Raw genomic sequence first — 27781 nt, 5'->3', positions numbered from 1 at the left:
TCTACCAGAGCCATTTAATTTAATGAAATTACTCAAGATGCCCCCTTTCTTAAAGCATCTAGGAATCAGATGGAGGAAGATGGGTCAACATCATCTTTATCAAATCTTTGCAAAGGGTATGCTGATAGGAAAGCTTTGCATGGTGAATGGAAGAGATATCACAGAAGTGAATAACTGATTCTTATAATACTTAGATCTTGAATTAAGTTAGGGCTTGATCCACTTCCAGCCAGTGGACTGTACAATAATTTTTTGGTTCTTCTATCATTTTTTTCTTGCATTCCTCTAGATTTCACATATTCTTAATTTGTTTTACAGGTTACTGTTTTTCCTTTGGAATAAGCAAAGGGAGACTAAAAGGGAATTAATAAATGTTAAAATAGCTTGGTTTTAAGGTTTTGGTGTTTAACTTCAGGACATTTTCACAGAACATAGTGTTTTTAAATTAGGGTTAAAATGAAACTTTTCATTAGGATAATGCAGAGAAGGACATTCTTTCAGGAAAAAGAAAAAACCCTAAGCTTGCCTCTACCAGGCATCTTCTCTCAGGCACTGAGATGTCAACCATCCAACAAACGGGGATGGGCAGAAAGAGACTTCAAAAGACACAAATATATGATAGCTAATTTTTAGCAAGTCTGGCAATGACATCTTTCCATTCTCTCCTCTTCTTTGTGATGTATGCAGGAGTGAGTAGTTGTAATAGTGATTCTGGCTGTTGTCTAAACAAGTTCTGACACAAAGCCTCAGTGTTACATATCACGTACATCCCACAGTCATAGCTGTTTTGTTGAGCAGGGGCTTTCTCTTCCACAAAGGCCAGTTTGTCCCCTTTTCTGCCTAAGAAAGCCTCCAATTTCTCAGCTACCTGCTTTGCATGGACTGAGTTGCTCCTGCTATGGGAATCATAATGAAAAAAGCTATTTTTATCTTGGAGATAAACCAGCAAACTCCAGTGGGTTCCCCCAGCAGCTTGGTTGGAATTATCATTGATGGCTAAAAATACAACTTGCTTATGCGGGAGACCCAGGGGTTCAAGGAACATGGCGATCTCTGCTGGGTTGCTGGTGCACTTGATGAACTGGGTGACTTCAGGACTGATGAAGCAGACTCTGTCAGAGCAGTCATGAAACTGACTGTTGGCAAAATACTCGAAGGCAAATCCAATAATATGATCATTGAGCCAGCTTGGAGGATCTAATAGTGAGACATCTGATTGCCGCAGTAGACTGTCCATGTAACTCAAGACTACAGGGTCCATCGTGTACTGACCAGGATTGCTCAGAAATTCCAGAAGCTGAAATAGAGGCAGAAGACAACATTTACTGTTGAATATGATACCTGGCTATCAAATGGGGATAATATGTAATACCTACCCTCATGGGGTTTTGGTAAAGATTAAATATAATTGTAAACTGTTTGACAACAATGCCTGGCTAAGAGTAACCTTTTAGGAAACTAGGATAAGTGCTTTATGTTAACAATTAGGTAGAATAAAAACTTTGGAAATTTTCCATGCTGAAACAGTAAGCATGGATTTTTAATTTTCTTTTTAAGTATAGAGACTGGTTAAAATTACAACTAATGTTTCACCAAACTCCGTGGCATTAACCATATCATATATTTGGCCCTTTAATGAATATGCATAAAAATGGCAAATTACTTTTATATTAATGATGAATTTTCAAAGAGTCTAAAAAATGTTACTAATTACTAAGGGAAATAGTTTCCATTTCAACATTAATTTTCAAGAGATAAGATAAAATATTGCTTCCTCATTCCATAATGTAAAGTGACAGTGATTAGAGTTGTAGTTAAAAGGCACTGTAATTTCAAGAAGAGAAAATCATGAGTAACAGAAATGCAATTAATTCCTGATTCTGCCCAGCCAAGTGCATGAGTGATATATCTTTGCCCATTTCTCATCTTTAACCTCAAGGGGTAAGACAATGCCTATGTAATGCTTATAATGGAAGTTACAGCTTTTGTTGTTGATAGGCACTGTGGCACAGGAGTCAGCAGACCTGGGTTTAGCCGTTTCTACCACTGATTTGCTGGTATCATTTAAGCAAGTCTTTTAAGTGATTTGTCTTTGTTTTTGTTATCTGTAAAAAGGGTATTTGTCTGCTTTGCATGTTTCAGAGTGTTTGTAGAAAAGGCCAAATAATTTTGTTTGAAGATATTAAAAGAGCACAAAATGTTGTTCAAATAATATTTATGTTATTGTTTTTATCAGTAAGATGATCAGACAATTTGGATAGAGCTCCAAACCAATAAAAGCAAATGAAGTTTAGAAACAAATATGTATTCATGCAAGGGTGGGCAAAGTAGCTTTATAGTTGTTTACAGTAGGTTTATTTGTTAATTATTATATTATATATTTCCATATGAACAAGTGTAAACCTACTTTTGCCCACCTTGTGTTATCTTGTTCAAACAAAAGCATGATTTAGGGTAAGTGCAAGACAAGTCGTATGATAAGATTAATATGCTCATGATCACCTGAGGTAAGGTGCTAACAAAGACAGTAAGTCTAGTAGGTGATAAGGTAACAATATTTGAGCCTAACAGAAAGCTCATTGCTGTGCACTGATTTGGCAGCATAACAATATTTCTAAAAATCACAAAGCAATAAATTGTCACATGCAGATTGAGACTACAGAGCAATGCACATTGGTAAAAAATAATACTGCTGTGAAAGACTGAGTTAAAATTATGACATCAATTTAATCAATTTTGGCTATTAGGTCAGTTATTTTACCACTTGCTTACACTATTAAAACAATAAAATTCTGTGGCACAACCATTTTCATGTAATCAAAACCCTACAAAAACCTATATAAAAATAAACATACAGTAAATAAGGTAAATGAACTAAGAAGGACAAAAGAGGGTTTTATGTGCACACAGTATGTCATAATGTGAAGTACTTCAGAAACAATATGAGGTTGTTTATGAGTGTGTATCTATCTGTCTACAAACTGAGATGGTATGAACTATGATTTTCTCAAGAAGAAAGAATAATTTCAACAGAGATGTAACCTGGAGCCAGGAACAAAGTTAATGAGGCACGGAGCCCATTTGTGATGGGTGGGCCACGAATTTGGCTCTATGGTGTTTGGCAGTGAACCAGAGAGCATTAAGTTAAATATTCACAGTGACCATAGGGTAAAAACAAAGCAATTGCTCAGGAGAGCTAAAAGCTTTAGGTCAGTTTTCTCTCAAGAAATTTTCATAGAAGACATGGTGTATTATAATGAATAATGTCCTCCAATATCCTTGTAATAGATGAAATTGTTTCAGAGGATTGTTTTTTCTAATGATCCTTAATACTAGCATGATGGCAAATGAGCAAAGGGCAATCTGTATGGACAGTAGGTCTCAGCTTGCTGCTGATTTGACTTAAGAGTACATGAACATGAAAAGGGAATGACTGCATGTGTACCAAGCAAGGCTCCCTCAGTCACTCTCCTATGCCATCAATGGACACTGTGTAGTGGCACTGCCAAGTTGTACTGCCTAGCGAATACCTAGACCTCTTCTCTGTGCTGCCAGCTGAAATCAGATCCACATCTTAATAGCCAACCCAACCAGGGATAGGAGCCTACAAGGAGAAGAATGCCTGAATAGAGAGGCACCTTATTTTGGAGGGAGTATCCAGAGTCAGAGTCATGATTTTCTTCAAGAAATCGTTGTTGTATTTTACCTATTTAATTTTGAAAACATTAACACACAGACAATGGTTCGATCAAGGACCTAATTCTATTCCATACTATATGGCTGCAATAGTTTAACCCCAACAATTCTAAAGCAAACAGGACTAGCCTTTGGAAAACCACCCTTGGCCAAGAAAAAGTACTCTAAACTTCACAAGTGAAGACCTGAATTTTAGACTCAGTTGTGCTACTCATACAGTTCTGTGTGATCATAAACTATTTAATTTCTTTAAACCTCAGTTTCCTCTTCTGAAAAGTGAGACTATGAATACAAATACATAGGTTAGTTGTCAATGTAAAATGAAGAAACACAGGTAAGTAAAATAAAAAAAAAAGTATTATTTCCAGATATCTATTGTGCCATCAGGAAATTCCTATCACAATAACTGATAACTGTAATGAATTTAATTTAATGCATGGTTACTGAATGTTTCCTTTGTGCCTAGGGGCTGGAAAATCAGAATGAGATTGAAATAGTAATAGGTCCTACCTTTATGAGTTTAAGCTTATTATGAACACATAATTGATATACATGTACCTCTTTTAGTCTATAAACACCTCCTGTGTACCTAATATTAGGTATTGTGGGAGATACAAAGATGTATAAGGTGGCTTACACACAATGAGAGAAGAAACCCTGAAGGCACAAATAAAACACATGGGAATCCGTAAGGAGCAATCATTCCTGGCAAAGAGGGTGAAAGGGAAGGAGAGCTCAGATCAGGAAAGACTTCAAGGAGAAAGTGGCATAAAAGTGGGCTCCTGAAAGGCAGGTATGGTTAGATGCATGAAGATTGACATTAAGAAGGCAGAGATGCATGGAAAGCGTCTTTAACTGTGTAGTACGGTCTGTCTGGAATAAAGTATGGGTATGAGTGAAGGCGGAGGTTAAAGGAAGATTACTAGAAGCTAAGTGGTGATAGACTGAATTCCAGGTGAATTTGGAATTTATACTGGAGGAAGAGGTAAGCCATGAATGACTAGGCCAGTGCTTTAGAAGATTAATGATTTAGCTACAACAAATAGGATTAAGTGTTTGGGAGAGAAGAAATTGGAGGTAGAGATCAATTAGATTTTTATTAAAAGTAAAAATAGGAAGGCATGACCTAAATCTGGGGAAATGGTAGTAGGAATGGAGAAACAAGGAAGAAAAGATATTGTAGACAGAGAATCAATAAGCGATCAGGGAAAGGCAGACTGGGTAGGAGAAAAAAATTAAGAAATGATCATTCTAAGCGTTCTAGTTGTGGTGACTGGGAGGACGATGATCTCATTCCACACCCTCTCCCCCCAAAGAAGGCAAACACACCAGACCCCTTTTGAAAATAATTGATTTTTTAGAGGAAGAGGGTAAGGGAGAAGAGGGAGAAGGAGAGAAATAAAAACACTGCTGTGAGAAACATCATTGGTTGCCTCCCAGAGGCTCCCCAACCAGGGATCGAACCTGGCACCTTTTGCTGCACAGGACAATTCTCCAAACAACCTAGCCACTCCAACAGGGCGATGATCTCATTGTTAATGAGGGAGGGAAAAGGAGATGGAAGAAGATCTAGCAAAAGAACTGAGAATCGACCATCTAGAACCATCCCAGGGATATTTCCTTTCTATAAAGTGAGCACTGTGCTTGGAATATCTGAGGTAGAATAAATATTTGCCAGAGTGAAATGTTTTAAAAAGGGAATCAGAAAATAGAGTAAAAAAGAGAAATAAGCCCATTTAGGATTTTTATATTGTCTGTAACACTCCATTTTTGTTTTCTTTTTGTCTGTTTCCCTCCATTGATTAATAGTAAGCTCCTTCCGAATTAAAAGACCTATGTACTTGGTTTTGGTAGATGGTAAGGAATATTGGGAGAGTGAACTGGGGGGACAATGACCTCCTCAGAGTTCTATTTGTAAAATCCTACAAAATATAGTTCTGTTTTGGGGCAGGGAGGCTTTGGATCCAGGCTCTAACTTTCCCACTTGCTATCTATATGACCTTGAGCAAGCTATTCATCCTCTTTCTGGGCCTTGTTCTCCCCATCTGTAAAATGAGGTAGTAATAAAACCTTCCTCACAGGATTAAGTGAACTAAAAATGAGGGAAAACAGTCTGCACAATGTCTAGTATGTACCAGGCTCTCAAAAAAAAAGTTAGTTTCCTTCCTTGTTCCCTATATTTGGGGTAATAATAGATCTTAAAAATTCCTTGAAAATAAAGCACTATTTTTGGTTTCCATAAAGCCACAAAGTCATATCAAGGATAGACCTGGCCAGGGCACAACTCCATGCCCTTGTGCTTTACTGCTGGCATAAAAAGAGGGAATGCTAAACTGCAGAGAAAATGGTTCCACTTCAGAGTTAAGCAGTGACATTAATGTATTGTCAGTGTGCACAACCCTGCGATTCCTGGGTTTAATTTATACCTTCCTACTTCTGTCGTGAAATGAAACCAATATTAAATTCATACTGTAGAACACTTCCTAAACAAAAGTTTAACAAGAGATTTTTTCATATTAATCTTAAAATCCTTAAAATGCATAATACTTGAATATTTGTTATAAAAACAGCAGAACTAAGTAAGAAGTGATAAAAACTAACTTAAGGGGAAAACTTATAATTCCATAGGAGCTGCTATGATTTCCTGCTGACATAAGGGAAGAAGCTGCTGGTTCAGCAGAAAAAAAACTAGGTTGGGAGTTGGAAAACTTGATATTGGCTCAGATCTTCAATTTACCTGTTGTTTGACTCTGGATAAATCATTAAACTTCTAGGTTTCTGGTTTATCACCTGGGGTTTGGAGCAGATGAATAGTGACTGCAGCTGAGGGTACACATCAGCATCATATATGGGAATTTTAGAGAGCATATATGATCTATTTCTGGGGTAGGGTCTGGGTACCTGTATTTTTAACATGTTTCCAAGCGACCTGCCAATTTCAAAGTTTGTCATCCTCTTTAACAAATCTTAAAAAAATAATCCTAGTTTTCTTGTCCTAGGCTCAATAAACTATAGCCCACCAGACTAAATCTGACCCACTGCCCTTTTTGTAAATGAAGCTCTACTGGAACAAAGTGATGCTCATTCTTTCACATATTGGCCACGGCTGCTTTTGAGCTACAAGAACTGTTTAACCTGCAAAATGTAAAATATTTACTGTTTGCCTCTTAAAGAAAAACTGTGCTAATCCCTACTATAGACCACTCACATGTAATCTATTGTAAACTTCTAGGTTGAATTGATTTTAAGATTTTTAAAGGTCTAATAAAGCATTGGGGCTATTTATCAAAATATCTTAAAGACATTTTTCAGGTAGAATAACTCACCTTTAACTAGAGGTGTTACTGTTGGCTATTTCAATCTGGATTTTTGATGAGAAAATGTTTAAAAATACTAATTACAGAGGGTATAAATAATAATTGTCTAGTTTATAGATGCATAACTAAATATTTATAAGATCAAAAATATACATGAGGCCCTGGCTGGTGTAGCTCAGTGGACTGAGTGCCAGCCTGCGAACCAAAGGGTCGCTGGTTCGATTCCCAGTCAGGACACATGCCTGAGTTTCGGGTCAGGTCCCCAGTAGGGGATGCTCAAGAGGCAACCACATATTGCTATTTCTCTCCCTCTCTTCCTCCTTCCCTTTCCATCTCTCTAAAATAAATAAAATCTTAATATATACACGAGAAATATTAATTAACAAGTATTTCATAAGGTGTCAATGTAAGAAACGTCCAAACCTGTAGAGAATTTTTATGAGTTTGTTTGAGCCAAACTGACGACAATTGCCAGGAACCAAAATCTCAAGGGATTGAGAAAATGCTCTGGAGAATGGCAATTTTGCATCTTATTTTTATACATTAAAACCAAAGGAGAAGACTTTAGAGGGTTACAGGAAATCCACTGGTGATTAGGGAGGTGAAAGAAAGCAAAGCAGGGTGGAGGATCACTGGGAATGGATAAAAAGTAAATGATAGACACATACTTCTTTTATATTGGTGCCAATAGGACAGTTAACAGTAACAGGATGAGAATAACAATGAGGGATTTTGTGGTCTCTGCTCTAGTGCAGCGATTGCGCCCCAAGAGGTCTGGAAAAAGAAAATTACCCTGACTTTCCAAAGGTGTGTTGTTGTAGATGCAAAAAGACAACAGGCTCAGATAAGGTAAAGACAGACCTTTGTAAGGGAAGATACCCAGTTTTAATTTCAGACCATTCTACGTGGTTACTTTTGGTATCTGACTTTGTAAGGCCCACTATGCAGGCCTCCTCTGAGATTGTCAGGTTCAGTAAGTGGCTCCTTTTTCGTCCACAAGGTATGAAGCAAGTCTCATAGTTTCTGAAAAGATGTTTGTTAAATGAAGTAGTGATCCGGTAGTAAGTTTGTATGTTTGACCTTAGAGCATAATCAAAAAGAAGCAGCCATTGAATGCAATAAATAAGTGAAACTAATCAATGTTTCTTTCTTTCTCTCTCTCCCCCACCACTGCCAAATCAATCAATAATTTTTTTAAAAGATTTTATTCATTTTTTTACACAGAGGGGAAAGGATGGAGAAAGAGAGGGAGAGAAATAATGTGTGGTTGCCTCTTGTGTGCCCCATCATGGGAACCTTGTCCACAACCCAGGCATGTGCCTTGACTGGGAATTGAACCCGTGACCCTTTGGTTTGCAGGCCAGTGCTCAGTCCACTGAACCACACCAGCCAAGGCTCAATAAATAAAATTTTTAAAAAACAGAAAAAAATAAAGTTATGGTGAAAATGAAAAATGTGTCTTTTTATGGATAAAACTTAACAGATTTTTTAGCCAACCTAATAGAAAATAAATTTGAAGCTGTTAATAAATGTCTTATACCTTATTAGAGGTATGTTGCTTAAAAATGTAGGTATGTTTGCCAATCTAATGAATGATAATTGCCTACTTTTTGGTTGTCCTAATACAGAGTTGGAGTTTGGTTCTTTTCCACTTTTTTGAGGAGAACACAGGTTTTCCTTTTGCTTTATATTTTTCTCCCTACCTGATCCCACCAGAATTTGGCAATTCTTAATGGGTGAGTCACAGCAATATATTTGTTTGCATGAATTCAATAAAAATTTGTTCTTTTTATAATAGGACACATAAACCCATCTTCCAATTGTGGTTTTATTAACCAACACTGTGACTGAAATGACATGTCTGAGAGATACATGCCTGGACTCTGGATGTCACCATAAAGCTTTAAGGAATTAAGAGTGACACTGAAAGCTGATAAAAGCCCTTTGCAGAAATAGCCTGGTACCTTGCTTATTCATGCAGTTTATGGCACTTTTTCCAGGTAAGAAACAAAACTTGCTTTCCTGAGACATGACAAGAAAGAAACCTGAAGACATATTTGGGGACCTCAAGAACATGAGGAATTTATCCAAACCTGTAGGCTTTGTAGGCAAAGTTTGATGGCAACTACACAGCTTGGCTTCTTTGCCCTGAGGGGCTAATTAAAGGTCAATCTGAAGATTCCTTATGAGATTCCAGCAAAGCAGATTTACAAGAACCTATATGATTGTTATTCTTGTTGTGTTTATGCAAATAATCAGGCCAAATTAAAACTGGACTAATTGCAGTAAATAAATTGGTTTTAATTTGGCTCTTTAATAAAAGTGAGGGTGATGTGAGGGAGTGAAATTGTGTTTCCTTAGAATTTGTAATACAGTTGTAGATATTAGCCTCTAGTTAATTGTCTTCAAAGTTGTGGTTTTCCTGAACTGAATTCTGAATTCTCCTAGTTTTCTTCAAATCTCCAAACTTTCATTTTTCTCCCATCCTTTGACTTAGAATCATTAAGAATTAAAACTTTTCCCCCCCTAAGTTTTATGCCATACAGAATTTACTTGAGCAACTGATGTCATCACCAGAGATGTTCAAACTGCAGACAAGGAGGATCAGACTGTCACTGCTTGCTTTCAACCCAGTAAATGCCTTAATCTGGAAGTCTCCTTGACTGACAGTCTTACAGATGCAGAAACTGGTTTGTGATTTGCTGTGTTCATTAACCTTTGTTTTTGTTTCTTCTGTTTTCATAGGCGTACCCCTTATTAAATACTTGATTGCTTGTTTACACAGTATAGGCCTCACTTCGGAAGCCAATCTGCATTGCTCCCTCCTGAAATGAGACTCAGTGTTTTGGCTAAACTGACTTCTTGTCAGGACTACACTGATAAATTGATAAAGCAGGGAGTGGTCTATTGGCTTTAATCCTGGAATATAAAATATTATTATTTAAAAGGCGGGACTGAAGGGACCAAAGTTCTGCCACATTGAAACTGCTTTGGGGATATAGATTTTAAATTGTCTATTGGGAACTTCTGGCCAAGATGGAGGCATAGGTAGATACACCGTGCCTCCTTGCACAACCAAATGAAGGACAACAACAAGTTTAGAAACAAAAAACAACCAAAACTACCAGAAAATTGAACTCTATGGAAGTCTGACAACCAAGGAGTTGCAAGGAGGCAGCTGGAGGAGTGGTTGGTCCTACATTTGTGTGCCGATAGACTGGGAGGAACAACTGGGGAGTGAGACACACCACACAACCCAGGGTCCCAGCATGGGAAAGAAAGCCTCAAAATCTCTGACTGAAAGAACCTACAGGCGATGAGGCAGCAGTGGGAGAAACTCCCAGCCTCACAGGAGAGTCCCTTGAAGAAACCCACAGGGTCCTGGAATGTCACAAACCCACCCACCCAGGAATCAGCGCCAAATGGGCCCAATTTGCTTATGGGTAGCAGAAGAGTGACTGAAACCTAGCTGAGAGCTGAGCAAACAGCTGCTCCTCCTTGGACCCCTCCCCCACATACAGTGCCATGATGCAGCCAAGTGGGTTGCCCCACCCTGGCAAATACTTAAGGCTCCGTCCCTTACAATGTAACAGGTATGCTGACACAAAAAAAGTGGCCAAAATGAAAGAACAGATTAAAGCTCCAAAAAAAAAAAAAATACAATGAAGTGATGAAGAGATAGCCAATCTATCAGATGGAGAGTTCAAAACACTGGTAATCAGGATGCTCACAGAAATGTTTAAGTATGGTCACAAAATAGAGGAAAAAGTGTTGGCTATGAAAAGTGAAATACAGGAAAATGTACAGGGAACCAACAGTGACGAGAAGGAAACTGGAACTCAAATCAATGGTTTGGACTAGAAGGAAGAAATAAACATTCAACCAGAACAGAATGAAGAAACAAGAATTCAAAAAAATGAGGAGAGGCTTAGGAACTTCCAGGACAACTTTAAACATTCCAACATCCGAATCATGGATGGGGGCGGGAGGGGGGGGAGCCAGAAGGAGAAGAGGAAGAGTGAAAAATTGAAAACTTATTTGAAAACATAATAAAGGAGAACTTCCCTAATCTGGCAAAGGATATAGACTTCCAGGAAGTCCAGGAAGCTCAGAGAGTCCCAAAGAAATTGGACCCAAGGAAGCATACACCAAGGCACATCATAATCACATTACCCAATATTAAAGATAAGGAGAGAATCTTCAAAGCAGCAAGAGAAAAGGAGAGTTACCTACAAAGGAATGCCTGTAAGACTATCAGCTGATTTCTCAAAAGAAACCTTGGAGGCAAAAGGGGCTGGAAAGAAATATTCCAACTCATGAAAGGCAAGGATGTACACTCACGGTGACTATCCAGCAAAGTTCTCATTTCAATGGAAGGGCAGATAAAGTGCTTCCTAGATAAGGTCAAGTTAAAGGATTTCATCATCACCAAGCCCTTATTATATGAAACATTAAAGGGACTTATCGAAGAAAAAGAAGATGATCAAAAGTATGACCAGTAAAATGACAATAAACTCACAACTGTTAACAACTAAACCTAAAAAAACAAAAACAAAAACGAACTAAGCAAACAACTAGAATGGAATTACAAATGGATATCACATATAAGGTTATCAGCAGGGAGGTAGAGCTGGGAGAATGGGGGAAAAGATACAGGGAATAAGAAACAAATGATAGGTAGAAAAGATAGGGGAGGTGAAGAATAGTATGGGAAATGTAGAAGCCAAAGAACTTATATGTATGACCCATGGACATGAACCAAGTGGGGGAATGCTGGTGGAAGGGGATTTTCAGAGTGGATGGGAATAAAGAGGAGAAAAAAAATGGTAAAACTGTAATAGCATAATTAATAAAATATATTAAAAAATAAATTGTCTTTTGGGAAACAAATGACTCAGAGGAATCTCTGACCCTCTTTCCTTACCCACAGATTCAGACAGAAAGGATAGCGTTCAGAAAGATATCAGAATGTTCCCCTTAGCCTAATTTGAATGAAGTATGGTAAACAAAAGGGCTTTATACAGGTGTGATACACATTTGTCCATGGATGCCCACCCCCCAACTTAATTTTGAATACTATAAAGTTGGTCTCTCCCTCTATTACCTGGTTCTTACCTCTCATCAGACCTTTATTTGCTATAATTCTCTTTCTCCATTTGTGGACTATGCCTTTTTAGCCTTGTTAAATCTGTCACCTCTAGGATACAATAAGGATGCCAACTTGTCCAACAGTGCTATTCTCTAGACATCATTCATGCTGCCTTCCAAGGACAACAGCAGACTGCCCCAGACTTTACAGAACCCCTCTCCCTTGTGGGTAGGTTCCCCTTCCCTTTTCCTCCTTTCTTCCTTTGGTAGGTAGCAATAATCTCAGGGCCTGGGTGTAGGTAAGGCTACAGCCTTTGACAGGAGAAAAAAGCTACAGAAAATGAGAACTCTATCATTTACCCTTATAAGATTACAAGGGCTCAGGATTCTTAATGGGGAAAATGTTAACATAGGTAGCCAGCTAGTTATTAATCAGAGAAGAGAGCAAATGGATTCAAACATTAAGTCTAATACACTAGGAAGTTGCACCATCCAGACTCCTCAAGAAACCACTGCATCCTTGGCCAAAGGGACTTAATCCCCGAGCAATCCCTGAGTGAGCAGAAAAAATCAGCCTTCTAGTCTCCCCAGGAGACAACTGGCCAGTAGCAGGATTACTGGGGATGGGGTGGGGAGGGAATAAACAATAAAGGGGAAATTCCTCTGCTGGGCGCATGAGCAACAGAAACCAAGATAATAGAGGCAAAACTTTGAGGAGTGCATAGTAGGAGCCAAAATGACAACATAAAGAGGCAGAGTCTAGCCTGGGAAACCCGAAAAAAGACCAGATTTGATAGCGGGAGGACCCAGCACAACACTGCAAAGGATTGGAAGAGTGGTTAGTTTGAAAGAAAGCCTGTCTTTTCCCAAACCTAAGGAGATATAAAGTTAACAAAGGCCCATTTTAGTAGCATGGGTTGGTTTGTGCATTTGTTCATTTGTTTGTGCAGTCTCTCTCTGAAGCAGCCATGTGGGCTCGCAGTCATGTGGGTCTGCAGCAGAGCAGGTCTAAGCTTGGGCCTGGGTGCAACCGTGCAGAACTGGCCAGAGCACAGCCAGGAGCAGAGACTATGTGGGACTACTAGTGCCCAGGGTGATGGCATCACAGCTCTGGATCCTGACCCTGCTAATAGGCACTTACGCTCACCAGGCCTAGGACTTCTTCTGAAGCAAGACAGAGCTAAGCCACTTAGTAGTGGATGAGACATTGGGCACCTGGGGGCAGTCCTTTGTTTTTGCTCCAATAAATCTCACTGCTACACCTCATCCTGCTATTCGTGGGACCCTGAAATGTTTTTCTTCTGACTCTGTGGAAGAACCCTACCTACTTCCACCAGCAACACCTCCTGAGGGCTGGTATATTACTTCAGCTGCAGCCTTTGAGTGGCTGGTTCTTTCTGTTGGGTAGATTTTAGTTTAAATGCTACTTATCCAGAGATCTCTTGTGACCAGCCAAAATAAGATGCCATCACTTACTCTCTGTTTACTATTGGGCAGGTACTCAATACATAATTGTAGAATAAATGAATGAGTAATGGAGTATGGATATCAACATGATATAAATCAAATTCCACAGGAAAATATTTATATTTACAGAGACTCAAAAGTGTAAGGGCCTTTACTATCCCTTCTAGTTTAGCTTCCTACTTCATGCAAGAATTCATTTCTGCTCTCAAATAAAGATGCTAAAGCTTAAGTCACAACTAGCCATGTAATACTAGAGCAGAGAAACCCATGCATTATTAGAAATTTTAAATATGATGATGGAGACATTACAAATCAAGGGAGAAATTATGGATTATCCCATGTTTTCAATGAATACTATGTTCTATAGCAGCGCTGTCCAACAGGACTTTCTGCAATGATGGATGTGTTTTTCAACTGCAATGTCCAAACAGTAGCCACTAGCCACATGAGACTATTGAGCATGCGGAATGTGGCTAGTTTGACTGAGGAGCTGAATATTTAATTTAATTTGAATTAATTTAAACTTAAATTGAAATAGCCATATGTGGCTAGTGCCTACTATTCTGAAAAGCATAGTTCCACAGGATTTCATAGGTATGACTTGAAAGAAAAAAAAGATTACATGGTTAAATAAGTTAGGGAAATGCTGTATCTTAAAACTCCTTATTGGATTCTTTTTTTTTTAACATGCTAATTTTATTTATTTTCTTCTTTTAATATAGTTTATTGATTACACTATTAGTTGTCCCATTTTCCCTCCTTCACCCTACACACCCCCTCCCACCCACATTCCCCCCTTTAGGTCATGTCCATATGTCATACTTATAAGTTCTTTAGCTTCTACATTTCCCATACTATTATTAGCCTCCCCCTATTTTCTACTTATTATCTATGGTACTTATTCTCTGTATCTTTTCCCCCCTTTCCTCCTCCCACTCCCCTGTTGCTAACCTTCCATGTGATCTCCACTTCTGTGGTCTGTTCCTGTTCTAGTTATTTGCTTAGTTTGTTTTTGTTTTTGATTTAGGTGTGGTTGCTGCCATTTTACTGTACATGTTTTTTATCTTCTTTTTCTTAGATAAGTCCCGTTAACATTTCATAAAATAAGAGCTTGGTGATGATGAACTCTTTTAACTTGACCTTATCTGAGAAGCACTTTATCTGCCCTTCCATTCCAAATGAAAGTTTTGCTGGATAGAGCAATCTTGGATGTAGGTCCTTGCCTTTCATGACTTGGAATACTTCTTTCCAGCCCCTTCTTGCCTGCAAGGTCTCTTTTGAGAAATCAGCTGACAGTCTGATGGAACCTGCTTTGTAGGTAACTGCCTCCTTATCTCTTGCTGCTTCTAGGATTCTCTCCTTCATTTTAATCTTGGCTAAAGTAATTATGATGTGCCTTGGTGTGTTCCTCCTTGGGTCCAACTTCTTTGGGACTCTCTGAGCTTCCTGGACTTCCTGGAAGTCTATTTCCTTTGCCAGAATGAGGAAGTTCTCCTTTATTATTTGTTCAGATAACTTTTCCACTGGTTGTTCTTCCTCTTCTCTTTTTGGTACCCCTATAATTTGGATTTTGGAACGTTTAAAGATGTCCTGGAGGTTGCTAAGCCTCTGCTCATTTTTTGGAATTCTTGTTTCTTTCTTCCTTTTCTGTTTGGTTGTTTCTTTCTTCCTTCTGGTCCACTCCATTGATTTGAGTCCCAGTTTCCTTCTTATCACTATTGGTTCCCTGTACATTTTCCTTTATTTCACTTAGTGTAGTCTTCATTTTTTCATCTAATTTGTGACCAAATTCAACCAATTCTGTGAGCATCCTGATCACCAGTGCTTTGAACTGTGCATCTGATAGGTTGGCTCTCTCTTGGTCACTTAGTTGTATTTTTTTCTGGAGCTTTGATCTGTTCTTTCGTTTGGTCCATTTTTTTTTTTTTGTCTTGATTCACCTGTTATGTAGTGAGGGGCAGAGCCTTAGGTGTTCACTAGGGTGGGGCAACCATCCTGTCACAGGGCAACTGTACCACATCACTGCATTGTAATGCTGTATATGGGGCAGGGGTCTGAGGAGGAACAAGGGCACTTGCTCTGCTCTCTGCTGGATTTCAGTTCCTTCCCCTGCTTCCCCCAAGCAAGCTGGGCCCTTCTGGTGCTGATTCCTGGGTGGCTGGGTTTGTGTACATTCTAGGACTCTGTGGGTCTCTCCAACCAACACTCCAGTGAGGCTGGGAGTCTCTCCTGGAACCTCAACCCCCACAGATTGTTTTCAATTGGTGTTTTGAGGCTTTACTCCCCATGCTGGGACTCTGGGTTGTATGTGGTCTATCTCACTCCCTAGTTTTACATGGTTTATCTGCTCGCGAATATGGAACCGCTCAGTCCGCCAGCTGCCTTGTGTGCCATGCCCCTCCACACTCCACTGCCTCGCTGGGTCTGCCCGCTGCCGCCTGTGTGCCTGGGGTCTGCCAGCCGCCACTTTGCCGTGAGTCCTCTCCACCTGGCTGCCCGAGTCCGCCGCTCATACTTATCTGGATGAATGTTTCTTCTTTAACTCCTTGGTTGTCAGACTTCCATAGTTTGATTTTCTGTCAGTTCTGGTTGTTTTTTGTTTCTAAATTGTTGTTGTCCTTCTTTTGGTTGTGCGAGGAGGCACAATGTGTCTACCTATGCCTCCATCTTGGCTGGAAGTCCCCCTTATTGGAGATCCTTAATGCATACAATCATATTAAAAACTGGAAGAAGTTCTGCAATAAAGAAATTTAACTTTTTATGGTCTAATTTTCCTCCCAAACTCATTTGACCATGAAACACTTTTTGCTTTTGTTTTTTTGTAGAATATCCATCAGCACCTTACTGTCTGTGTGAAGTTCGAGATATAGTTGCTGTTTCATTTGATGGAAGTGGAGTAACTTGTTAATCATTTGATTTAAAAATAAGTCTATCTCATACCTTTTATCAAATTACTATGTTTTACCTATAGTAAAATTTAAATGTAAAAAATGAAACAATATTATTAAAAGAAAATAAAGCTTAATACACTTATACAACTGACCAATAGACAGATGGAAAGATACTCAACACGTAACTAGGATCAAAGAAATGTAAGTTAAAGTAAGATTTTGATTTTCACCTATCAAATTAGCAAAGATGAGGAAAATTGATAATAACCAGCATTACTGACAGACTGTGGGAAAATGGGCATTCTCATTGTTGAAAGGAGTGTAAACAAATGGGAGCTTTTGGCAGAGTAATTTTCTATTATATTTTAATTTTTAGGAAATGTGTATATGTAGGTATTACACCTTAAGAAATTCATATTAAAAGAAATGTTAAAGATGTGTGCAAAAATTTAACAAGAATGTTCACTACAATATTTATAATAGAAAAACTGGAAATGATCTGGAAGTTCATAAGGGGGCTGGTAAAATTGAAAAATAGGGTTCCTATACAATGGAATATTTTTAATCATTAAAAATAATGTTGTAGCCCTGGCCAGCGTGGCTCAGTTGGCTGGAGCATCATCTTTAAACTGAAAGGACATTTGCTCCATTCCTGGTAGGGGCATATACCCAGGCTGTGGGTTTAGTCCCCAGTTGGGGTGCTTATGAAAGGCAACAAACTGGGAGGCAACTATTGATATTTCTCTCCCATTTATGTTTCTCCCTCTCACTTTGGAATCAATAAATATATCCTTGGGTGAGGATTAAAAAAAAAAACAATGTTGTAGCTATAATTTTATTTTATTTTATTTTATTAAATTTTGTTTTAATTGATGTTGAAGTACAATTTTCTATCTTTTACTCCTATCCCAGCCCACAATATAATTTTATTGACATAGGAAATGTTCATAATATGTTATAAAAAGGTTATAGCATAACCTTTGTATAAGAAAAATATACATAAAAATAATCAATGATAGCCATCCAAAGTTTAGAGTTTTCTTTAAAAGGATTATTTAAATTTAACTTTTTTGTTCTGTTTTGATACTGTCTGCTTCCTCGCCCTTCTTTTAATAATGAGCACATATCTAATAAATAGGTATTTCTAGTTAGAAAAAAATTAGATATACCACCTCCCACTTTTTTTTTTTTTTAACAGTTTACCTTCAGTATTTTTTATTAGTTTCAGGTGTATGGCATAGTGGTTAGACAATCATATACTTTACAAAGTGTTCCTCCCAGTATTTCCAGTGTCCACCTGGTACTACACATAGTTATTGCAATGTTATTAACTATATTTCCTATGCTGTACTTTGCATCCCCATGACTATTTTGTAACTATCAATGTGTATTTCTTAATCCCTTTACCTCTTTCACCCAGTCCCCCAACCCTCTTTTCCCACTGACAAACACCAGTTCACTCTCTGTGTCTGTTTCAATTTTGTTTGTTCATTTATTTTGTTCTTTGGATTCTGCATATAAGTAAAATCATATAGTATTTGCCTTTCTCTGACTGACTTATTTCACTTAGCATAATACCTTGTAGATCTGTTTATGCTGTGACAAATGATAAAATTTTATTCTTGTACTGGAAAATTATAAGATGCTGAAGAAAGAAATTGAAGAAGATACAAATAAATGGAAGCATATGCCTTGTTCATGGACAGAAAGAATTAACATCATCAAAATGTCCAAATTACCCAAATCAATCTACAGATTCAATGCAATTCCTGTCAAAACATCAATGGCATATTTCACAGAACTAGAATAATCCAAAAATTTATATGGACCCACCAAAGACCTTGAATAGCTCCAGAAATCTTAAGAAAGAAGAATAAAGTTGGAGGTATCATGCTACCTGATATCAAACTATGCTACAAGGCTATAGTAATGAAAATAGCATGGCATAAAAACCAACATATCGATCAATGGAACAGAATAATGAACCTAGAATAATTGATCATGTAGAAACTCTCGTCTACATGATCAATTAATATTTGACAAAGGAGGCAAAAATATACAATGGGGTAAAGACAGTCTATACAATAAATGGTGTTGGGAAAATTGGACGGAAATAGTCACCTTCCATTCTTACACTGTCCTAAAATGTCTGTTTCTTCAGTTCATTGGTCTCACTTCTGTTCTAACCTCTCTTCTATAAATCTTCAACACAAAGGTCTAAAAATAATCTGATGTTTACTAAAATTAAATTATGTCCTACTTTTAAGTATGATTTTATCTGCAATTTCACAAAAAGCATGACTTACAATGGAGACCAAATTTGCTTTTCATAGCAGCATAAGCAGGAACATTTTCAGGAAGTTCAATCCTGTTGTTTGTTTTAATTTTCTCCAATTAAAAATTTCCTTTTAACGTACCCTAAGTTGTTCAGTGATTTGTATGAACAGACATGTGAAAATTACCTAGATTTATATTATAAATCCCTTTAAGAGAAGGCAGAGATTAGATATTACTCATTTTTTATCTTCAGTGCTTGACAAACTGGAGAAGTTTTAATGAATTTTTTCTAGAAAAAAATACAGAATTGAAATACATTTTCAAATACTCCTAAAAACATGAAATTGTTATACAGATTTCTTAATTTTGTAAGTTATTTATAAATTTGAACAGTATTCCTTTATCATCAATCTTTTACAAATAGAGGAATTCAGCTCTCAAAGTGAAAAAACTACTTGGGCCCTGGCTGGTGTAGCTCAGTGGATTGAGCTCGGGCTGCGAACCAAAGTGTCGCAGGTTCAATTCCCAGTCAGGGCACATGCCTGGGTTGCAGGCCACGGTCCCCAGCAACCGCACATTGATGTTTCTCTCTCTCTCTCTCTCCCCCTCCCTTCCCTCTCTAAAAATAAATAAATAAATAAATAAAATCTTTAAAACAAAACAAAACAAAACAAACTACTTGGTATGATGGTGATGCCTGGTAACTTTATTGCCCTAGATTCCTTTTTTTTTGCCTGAGCCTTGGGAGACACACTAGGTGAACTTTTAGGATTTCTTCTAGTCCCAAGACTTCATTTACTGCTCTGTTACTAGGCATAGCTATCAATGGCTAAGGTGTCATTGACCATAAAGACAACTTTATTTTCAGTCTACCAATGAGATTTCAAGGGTTCTATCTATAATTGTGTGATATTTTCTCTTTTTGCCTACTGGAAACTTGGTGTTAACACCAGCCTTTTCTTAAACTGAACTTGTTTTGCTTAAAAGTTTCTGAGAAATGATTTCACACAATTGCAAAATTGAAATGACCAGGGTTGTAAAGGCCGTATATGTGGAGGCCATTCGATTTAATGACAGGTCTAAGATAATATTTAATAAAGTTACCAGAATTGTATTTTAGTATATATAGTAAGAAGTAAAAGCTGACAAGTTGTGGATGAGCTGAAGTTATAAAGTGCCAGATTGCATAAACAGTCACTGTATTCAGCATATATTAGCTACAGGCAAACACAGATTGAAAGAATATGTAAAAGCCATCATCTTTTAATATTTTTTTGTCTTGTAGATTTCAAAGCATGGTAAATTACTTTTTCAGATAGTTAAGAGGTAAATTATTACAAAGTCCTAATTAAAGGATTTAAAAAATGTGCTTGGAACACAGTGGGGCTCAATAAATATTTAATGAATGAATTAAAGAAATAATGAATTTGTTTTACTGTAGTGTGCTGATAGAAAAACAGGGACCCAATTATGATATATAGAATTTTCTATCTTGCAATATTTATTTAAATGTTAATTAACATGAACACTAGTGAGTTCTCTGACCAAGTCTGAATTATACTATACATTAAGTCAGGATATAAATTTCCAGCAACTACTTATTTTAGCTGCTAAAGTGTCAAGTTGTTGCAATAAGCAGTAGTGAGAAAATTAGAGCCAAATGTCAGAAATCCCCAAGCTATTGTTTTGATGGCATTTAGCCTATCACACTACCCTGAGAGAGTATTTATTAGTTGGCTCTTAGGGAAGGCAGGTCTAAGGTTTTTCAACTTACAGATGTTCAAAGATAGTAACTATAACCAGGACAATTTTTAGTATCAGGACGGCGTTCTAGTGCTTTCATAGCAGATGAATGTGTGAAGGGATAGCTACTTAATCGGAAGCAAGAGAAAAGAGGCTTTTAGAGATTTCCTGTAATAAAAATTCTTATAACCCTCATAAATTCAAGCATTCTCTCCGTTTTAAGATACACCCATTCTTCCCCTTCCCCCACAAAAGGGAACAGATAAATGAACCGCACCCCTCTGCATAAACGGGATTTTTAGTCTATATTGAACCATAACACTACGCACATGATCTCTAGTAGTAAGATGGACAGAAAGAAAATATAGGCCAGTAATGCTGAAGAAAGTAGTCTCTCAGAGAGTCTGGTTCAGAAAGTTAAGTAACTTTACATTACTCATATGGTTTAGTAATACTTGGATTCCAAATTGAATTTGTTGATTAATGTTTTAAAAAGTGCACAATTTGGGGACTAGCTGGGATTTGGGCAGTAAGTTTTATATATATAATCTGGTCTTCATCAGTTTCCAAAGAGATAGGTTATCTGGGCCTTGAGGAATTTCTTTTTGTTTGCTAGTACATTGTATTCATCTAGGAGGTTTAAGGGATTGTCAAGGAAAGAAGTCTTGACCTTAACAAGTTAGAAATGTAGGATCTGCAGGTGTAGATTAAATTTAATCAAGGAAGCCTTAGCAACATCTGGGAACAGATATATGTAGTAAAGCCACTGCTTATCAGAAGTGCCAACATTGTCATTTTATAACTCAAAAGAACAGAACAGCTTCTTGATCATGTAAAATGTTAACTGACCTTCACACTGGTACACATTCCTGTTAAACAGTATGCTATTCATTTCAATCTATGTTTCTTTAAACTAGCTAGTCACTCAGAGGAAATAATTTAGCAGACTCTTTGAGATCTCTTTATAATAAAATTTAGCCTCAAAAAATCACTTAATTATTTATTTAGTGGTATAGTCTCTTCATTCCTATCTTCTGATGATTTAAACTGTATACACATTACTGCTAGATTAACTTTTCACACAGACATCTAATTGCATTATTCTACTCCTGAAATTTTCACACCTATCCATTATCTGCCAAAGCAAGTACAGAGTATAGCTTGGCATTCAATGATTTCCACAAAAATAGCCCCAACATACTTTTCCCAATTCACTTCCTAGTAGTGCTCCTATCAATACATAGATAGCTAGAAGCTCAGTCTTCCAGCAGGTCTAACTTATTAGGCAATTGTGGCCCCTAAAGTATTGGAGGAGGAGGAGAAGAAAATAGCCCGTTTCCAACTTCAGCTCTAACAGAGAGGTTGGGAAATGAACACTGTTCTAGTACCTCTCTGAAACACTGATTTGATCTATTACGCTCTTACTTAAAATCATTAGAGTGAGCTTTTAAAAAAATATGTATTTATTTTTAGAGAGGGAAGGGAGGGAGGGAGAAAGAGAGAAACATCAATGTGCGGTTGCTGGGGGCCATGGCCTGCAACCCAGGCATGTGCCCTGACTGGGTATCAAACCTGTGATGCTTTGGTTCGCAGCCTGAGCTCAATCCACTGAGCTACGCCAGCCAGGTAGAGTGAGCTTTTTATAAATCTAGGATCCATGGGTCAGGATGTGGCTAGAATTTAAGAGGTCCACGGACTTAGATTGGGAAATAAAATTTTATTTTTATTTTCAATAATCTCTAGCTGCAATTTGGCATTTTCTTCAATAAATATAGGCAATAATCCAGAATATCATTAGTCCTTTTGTCTTCTGTCACCAATAGAAAATAGGATATTTTCATATCATATTAAAGTTATTGCAGGTACCTCAAAATATAATTGATACTCATCATTATTTTGGAATTACACAATTAAACATGCTGCCAGATGGTTATTTATTGCGCAAAGGAGGAACATATGTAACCTTATCACATGCTTGTTTTAATATTTTTGAAATTTTGAAAAAATTGGTTTCATTCATTTCCATGTATTTTATACATTTAAAAACATTCAGAGATAGGGGCCACAGGCCAGGCTGTCAAAGAGTCCATGGCATGAAAGAGGTTATTTTCTTCTCATCTTTGTTATTTATACCTACTAATTAATTATAATATATAAAGTAAATGTTTCAGCATGGGATTCAAGGCTACATTTTATCATTTTTATCTCTGCCCCACCCCTTTTCACCATACTATGCTCTAATCACACCATACGACAGTGACTCTCTTATCTGTAGGCTGAAAGACAGGTTTTTGGATTAACCCTAGTTAGTAGATAGTAGCCCTGCACTGGCTTGGGCTTTGCCTTTACATCCTTTCTCTGCCAGTCAAGTGAATTCTTCTTTTAAAGGTTTGTTTTCCCTATTACTATAAAATCCTAGTGGGGCTGTATCTTAAATATCTTTTAAAAATATAAAAAAATATGTTTATTGATTTTAGTAGAAGGGAGAGAAAGAAAGAGGGAGAAAAACACTGATGTGAGAGAGAAACATCAGTTGGTTGCCCCCCCACCCCCCATATGTGCTCTGATGGGGAACTGAATTGCAACCTAGGTATGTGCTCTGACCAGGGATCTAATCTGTAACCTTTTGGTTTACAGGAATATGCTCCAACCAATTGAGCCGTACTGGCCAGGGCCTTCACTATCTTTATATCTCATTCCTAACTTAAAGGATTGGTGAAATGTAAAATTAGCAAGGCACTGTGTGTAGTTGTCTCCAGGGGAGCCAAGTTAGCCTTTGCACTTCATAAACTGGCTGAGCTCTGACTTTTTTAGGGATAAAAATGAGGATGTTCTTGAGTTCTAAGGCTGGACCCCCAGCTAATAAATCCTGAATGGAAGGGAAAGGGAGAGGAAAGTTGCAACCAAGAGGACCTGATTAAAATTAAGCTATGGAACTGTGCTGAAGGGAAAGGCAGGAAGTGCTGCTTCTTCCATTTCCTAGACCAGTTATTCTACACTTTCATTACTATTGAAGCTTCTGACTGTATCCTCAACTCACTCTCATCAAATGACTCCCATTCTAATGTCACAGAGCCAATTCCATAACTTCCTGTTCTTCCCTACTTCCCATCCTTTCCTTTTCTCTAGCTTAGTGGTTCTCAACCCTCGGCATTAGTCACCTCAGGAGAGAACTCTGATGAATGGACCCCCGCATTTGTTTAATTGGTTTTGGGTGTAGTAACAACATTGATTTTATTTTTTATTTTATTTAAAAAATTGATTTAAGAGACAGTGAAACATCAATTTGCTGTTCCACTTACTCATGCATTCATTGGTTGCTTCCTGGGATCGAATTTACAACCTTGGAAAATGGGGACAACGCTCTAATCCACTGAGTTACTTGGCGAAGGCCTGATTTTATTTTTTAAAGCTTCCTAGGTGATTGTAATACACTACAAGGCTGAGTTCCATTAGTGCTCTTGATCCTCTAAATTAAGACACCCTCAACTCATGAACTCTCCACTTCTTGATTTCATGGTACACTAAGTCTCCTATCTTTAAAGAAAATATACTTGCAGCCCATATTCTGTCTTCATCCTTTTCACCCTTTACAACGATACTTCCTTAAAGTGTAGGCTGCACCAGCATAGCTTCCACCAGCTATTCCTCTTTTTACTGTTCCGGACCAGTACTATCATATGCTTTTGTGCCTGTCACTTTTTCTCCTTTTCTCTTCTATTTCTTTGACCAGCTATTGCTCACTATCTTTCTAACACGTTAAGAGTGGCTCGAAGGTCGCCCTGGAAAGAGTTTCCTCGTGTCCTTCTACACTATTGATGGCCTCCCTTCTATGAGTATCCTGTGCTTTTTTTTCTATTATAATTTTACTTTACTACCACTGCGGATTCTCTCATCGTCTTCCACATTACACAGCACTTCAGGAAGCTGAGGCTATTTCATTCGTTTCTGACTTTCTGCAATACAAGACATGGAAAATGCTCAGTGGAACCTCGGAAGAATCAATGGAAAGGAGGACTAGGAAATGCAGATCGGGGGCGGGGAGAGGAGGGGAGAAGGGGCGTGTTGTGGAAAGGGGCGGGGACTAAGAAGGGCCGCGCTGAGAACCGTGCGTCAAAATTGGGAAGGGGGCATGCATACCCTAGCTCTGAGTGGGCAGCGAAACGGTTCTCTGCCGGGATACACTGACCTACAAACCGAAGTCGGCAGGGGGGCAGTTTCTTACCTGCGTGGTGCCCCACCACCTCCACCAGCCTTCAGGAACCTCTGTATCGGCCGGAAAGCGAGAGCTATGGTCGCAAACCTTGAGTTTTCGATCCCAACCTTGCGACATTACTGCCCAGTAAAGGGAGAATCTAAGGCAGAGCTCCCAGCTCTGCCGTAAGGTGAGGAAAAAAGTTTGGGCGGGGCGCCTGGGGCGGACGGAATGGGGTGTGCCCGCGCAAGCGCATACTCTACTCTCTGGGAGCGTCACGTGCAGGCGGGCGGACTCCTGCTGGCGGTAGGGGGCGTGGGAGGTAAGTGCGCGCGCGCCTGCTCCTCTGCCGCCCTAGTCGCGCGGGGCGGGGCCGCGTGCGCGGAGTCGGGGGCGCGCGGGCCGGGAGCAGACTAAGGACCCAGCGACGGTAGATGATAGCTGCTCAGAGTCCAACCGGGACCTTGAGGGTTGGTGGTGCAGGCATCTGCGACACCGGCAGAGGCGGCTGCAGCGGTGGAGGCAGAGGTCCAACGCGTGCTTTCTGGGCGGGGTGCGGCGGGGGATGTGCCTGCTCCGGCCGGGCGGAGTCTCTCTGACAGGGCGGGGGATGCGCGGAGTCCGCTCTCCCGGACCCTGAGGCAGCTGGGCCCACCCTCGCGGAACAGTCCGACCCTTGCTGGCCTTGGCCTCGACTCTCCTCCGGTCTCACCCTGGGGCCGACGGTGGGAGGCGGCTTCCGCCAGAGAGTAGGGGCTGTGGTGGCCACCGCGGCGAAGCCCGAGGTAAGACCCGCCCTAGCCGCCCAGCGGCCCCGCCGTCCGGCCCGGCCCACGTCTCAGTCTCGCTTTCGGGCTCTTGCCCGGCCGCCCGGCTCCGCCCCAGCGGAGACGCCCCGCGAACGGGGCTGCCCTGGAGCTTCCCAGACTCCGGATCACTTCTCCGGGTCCCCAGTAGACCCCACCCATCGTATCTCCATTGGCCAGACACCATTTCGGCCTTCCAGCCTCCCGGGCCGTTGTCATGGACCCCCCCCCCCGCCCCCACACACAGCACACCCCCTTAGAACCCTCCTGCGACTTTTAGGACTGTTAATGGAGCCTCCAGACTACGTTACATTCTCCCGTGAGCTTACTGGATCACAGTTCCTCTGACACCCAGTAACGGCTGCCCCTAACCCATTGCGACCCCTTATTTCCAAGGCAGATCCATTGCTGTCCCCTCTCTTTCGCAGAGGATCTCCCCTTCCCAGGTAGCTCACTCCCAAGTCAACTAGCTCTTTACCTAGCCAACTGTGCTTTCAGATGGTCTCTTTCATGATGCTCTTACCTCCCAGCAGATCTGGTGTCAGCCTCTCTTTAGGCACTTTAGACACTCCCCTTCCCCACTCCTCTCCCACAGCCCTCTGCTTAGGCAGATCTTGTAATCCTTTTTCTTGGTCGTGATTCTTCGGTTGAAAGGTGTCTTTCTTTGCCGTGAAATGGTGAAGGGATGTTTGCTTATCCTACTGGCGTATTCTCCCCGGTTGGCTTTAAGGGGACCAACTGACACCCACGTTTGAAGGGTTTAGTCTGGTGGCTATGGAAGGCAGGCAGAGGGAAGAGTGTGGAAGTCCAGGGCAGGGGGTGTGTGCTGTGTCTTCTGCAGAACGTGCGAGATTGTCCATGTCTGATATTTTAGGGACCTCCATAAGGATTAAATCACATACCACAAAGTGGATGTAACTGTCTCCATGTAGTAGCTTCCTCTTGCAAATTTTACAGGTCTTTTGCACTGCTTTTGAAGGATACTGGAGACTATTTTTTTTTGATTTGTTGTTTTTGAATTTGCTGGAAAAATAAGATTTGTAGCTTTCTTTAATTCCTAAAGATTTACTGTCAGTTTAGTAAATTTATGCTCCTTGGTGCTGCTGTCTTGCTTTTCCAAGGAGCAAGTGCGATTATCATGCAGTGTTCACCGGTGTTCGCCAATAGCCTTCTCAGCAGTAAAATATTGAATAAAATGGTTGTTGAACTCCTGAGCTGTCAATAAGGAAAGGTAATGTTACACCAAATGAACAGTGCGTAATTTTAACATTGTTGCAAGAATGAAGTATAAAGAGGTTTTAGTAGTCAGTACATTTAAAATTTTTATTTTGTGTGGAACTGAAGAGAGGAAAAATTATATTTAAAACTATAGGTAATAACTAGACATAATATAAATGTCAAAGGGGTCAAAAGACTATGCAGTAAAAAGTTTCTTTTTATCCTCCAACCACCCACTTTCACTCTTTAGAGACAATCACTACTTCCATATTGGTGTGTGCCCTTCCTGTGATATTTCTAGCATATACAAGCCTACATGTTTTTATTCTTAAAACACACTAAAACATACTGTACACTCTGATTATAGCTTTTTATCCCTAGTTAATAATAGATCCTATTGGTCACTCAACATTACATATGGTAGTGCCTTATTTACTGGCTGGATGGTAGTGTTCCATTTTGGTGGTCTTGAGGTAGTTTCGGTTTTTGCTTTTACAAACAGTGCTGCATGCTTTACTTTTAAACGTATCAGCTGTGATATGTATGCTTTAAGTCTATTTCAGGATTTGAAAACATTTTCTGATGTTTCTTTTGTGCTGAACCTACAAAAAAAAAGTAACTAAAGTAAATGTCATTGATCTGCTGAACTTCCATGGAGTGACTAGCTTTAATAGTGATTACAATATTTATCAAATAAGTCATTAAAAGATTTAAAGTTGGGGACTGAAATGATCAGAATTGTACTTTTAAGAGGTCACTGGCTGCAGTGAAGAGGGTGGATTGAAGTGTAGATCAAGGCTGAAGTCAGGAATATCAGGAGGGCAGTCCAGGCAAATGATGATAGTGGGTCTGGATTAGGGTATTAAGAGTAGACAAGACTTGATGATTTCAGTGGATTTGGGATTAGGGAGAGGGTTCCTTGAAGATAAGATCTAGGTTCTAGCTTGTGCTTTACACTGGGGTGGAGGAGATCGATATGAAGAAGGAGTAGAATTTTTATTTTTGTCAAGAAAGAGGAATTCAGTTTGTGTCATGTTGGGTTTGAGTGATTATACTTTAGTCAGATGTAGATGGCCGGTAGGT

General features: G+C 39.2%; 1 protein-coding gene across 1 annotated transcript; it reads right to left on the bottom strand.

The window, feature by feature from the left end:
* On the bottom strand, window positions 1-24883 carry SENP8 (SUMO peptidase family member, NEDD8 specific). The gene is made up of 2 exons (XM_045848724.1): window positions 24705-24883; window positions 1-1297 (listed from the first exon to the last, which is right to left on the bottom strand). Exons 1-2 carry the CDS (start codon window positions 24810-24812, stop codon window positions 623-625), a joined length of 783 nt encoding a protein of 260 aa, XP_045704680.1. The 5' UTR covers window positions 24813-24883; the 3' UTR covers window positions 1-622.
* Between the last annotated feature and the right edge of the window lie 2898 nt (window positions 24884-27781).

This window comes from Phyllostomus hastatus, unplaced genomic scaffold (genome assembly GCF_019186645.2).
Source record: "Phyllostomus hastatus isolate PE091 unplaced genomic scaffold, TTU_PhHast_1.1 phas_contig_62, whole genome shotgun sequence".
Classification (NCBI taxonomy): domain Eukaryota; kingdom Metazoa; phylum Chordata; class Mammalia; order Chiroptera; family Phyllostomidae; genus Phyllostomus; species Phyllostomus hastatus.
This window is presented reverse-complemented; position numbering and strand designations above follow the sequence as displayed.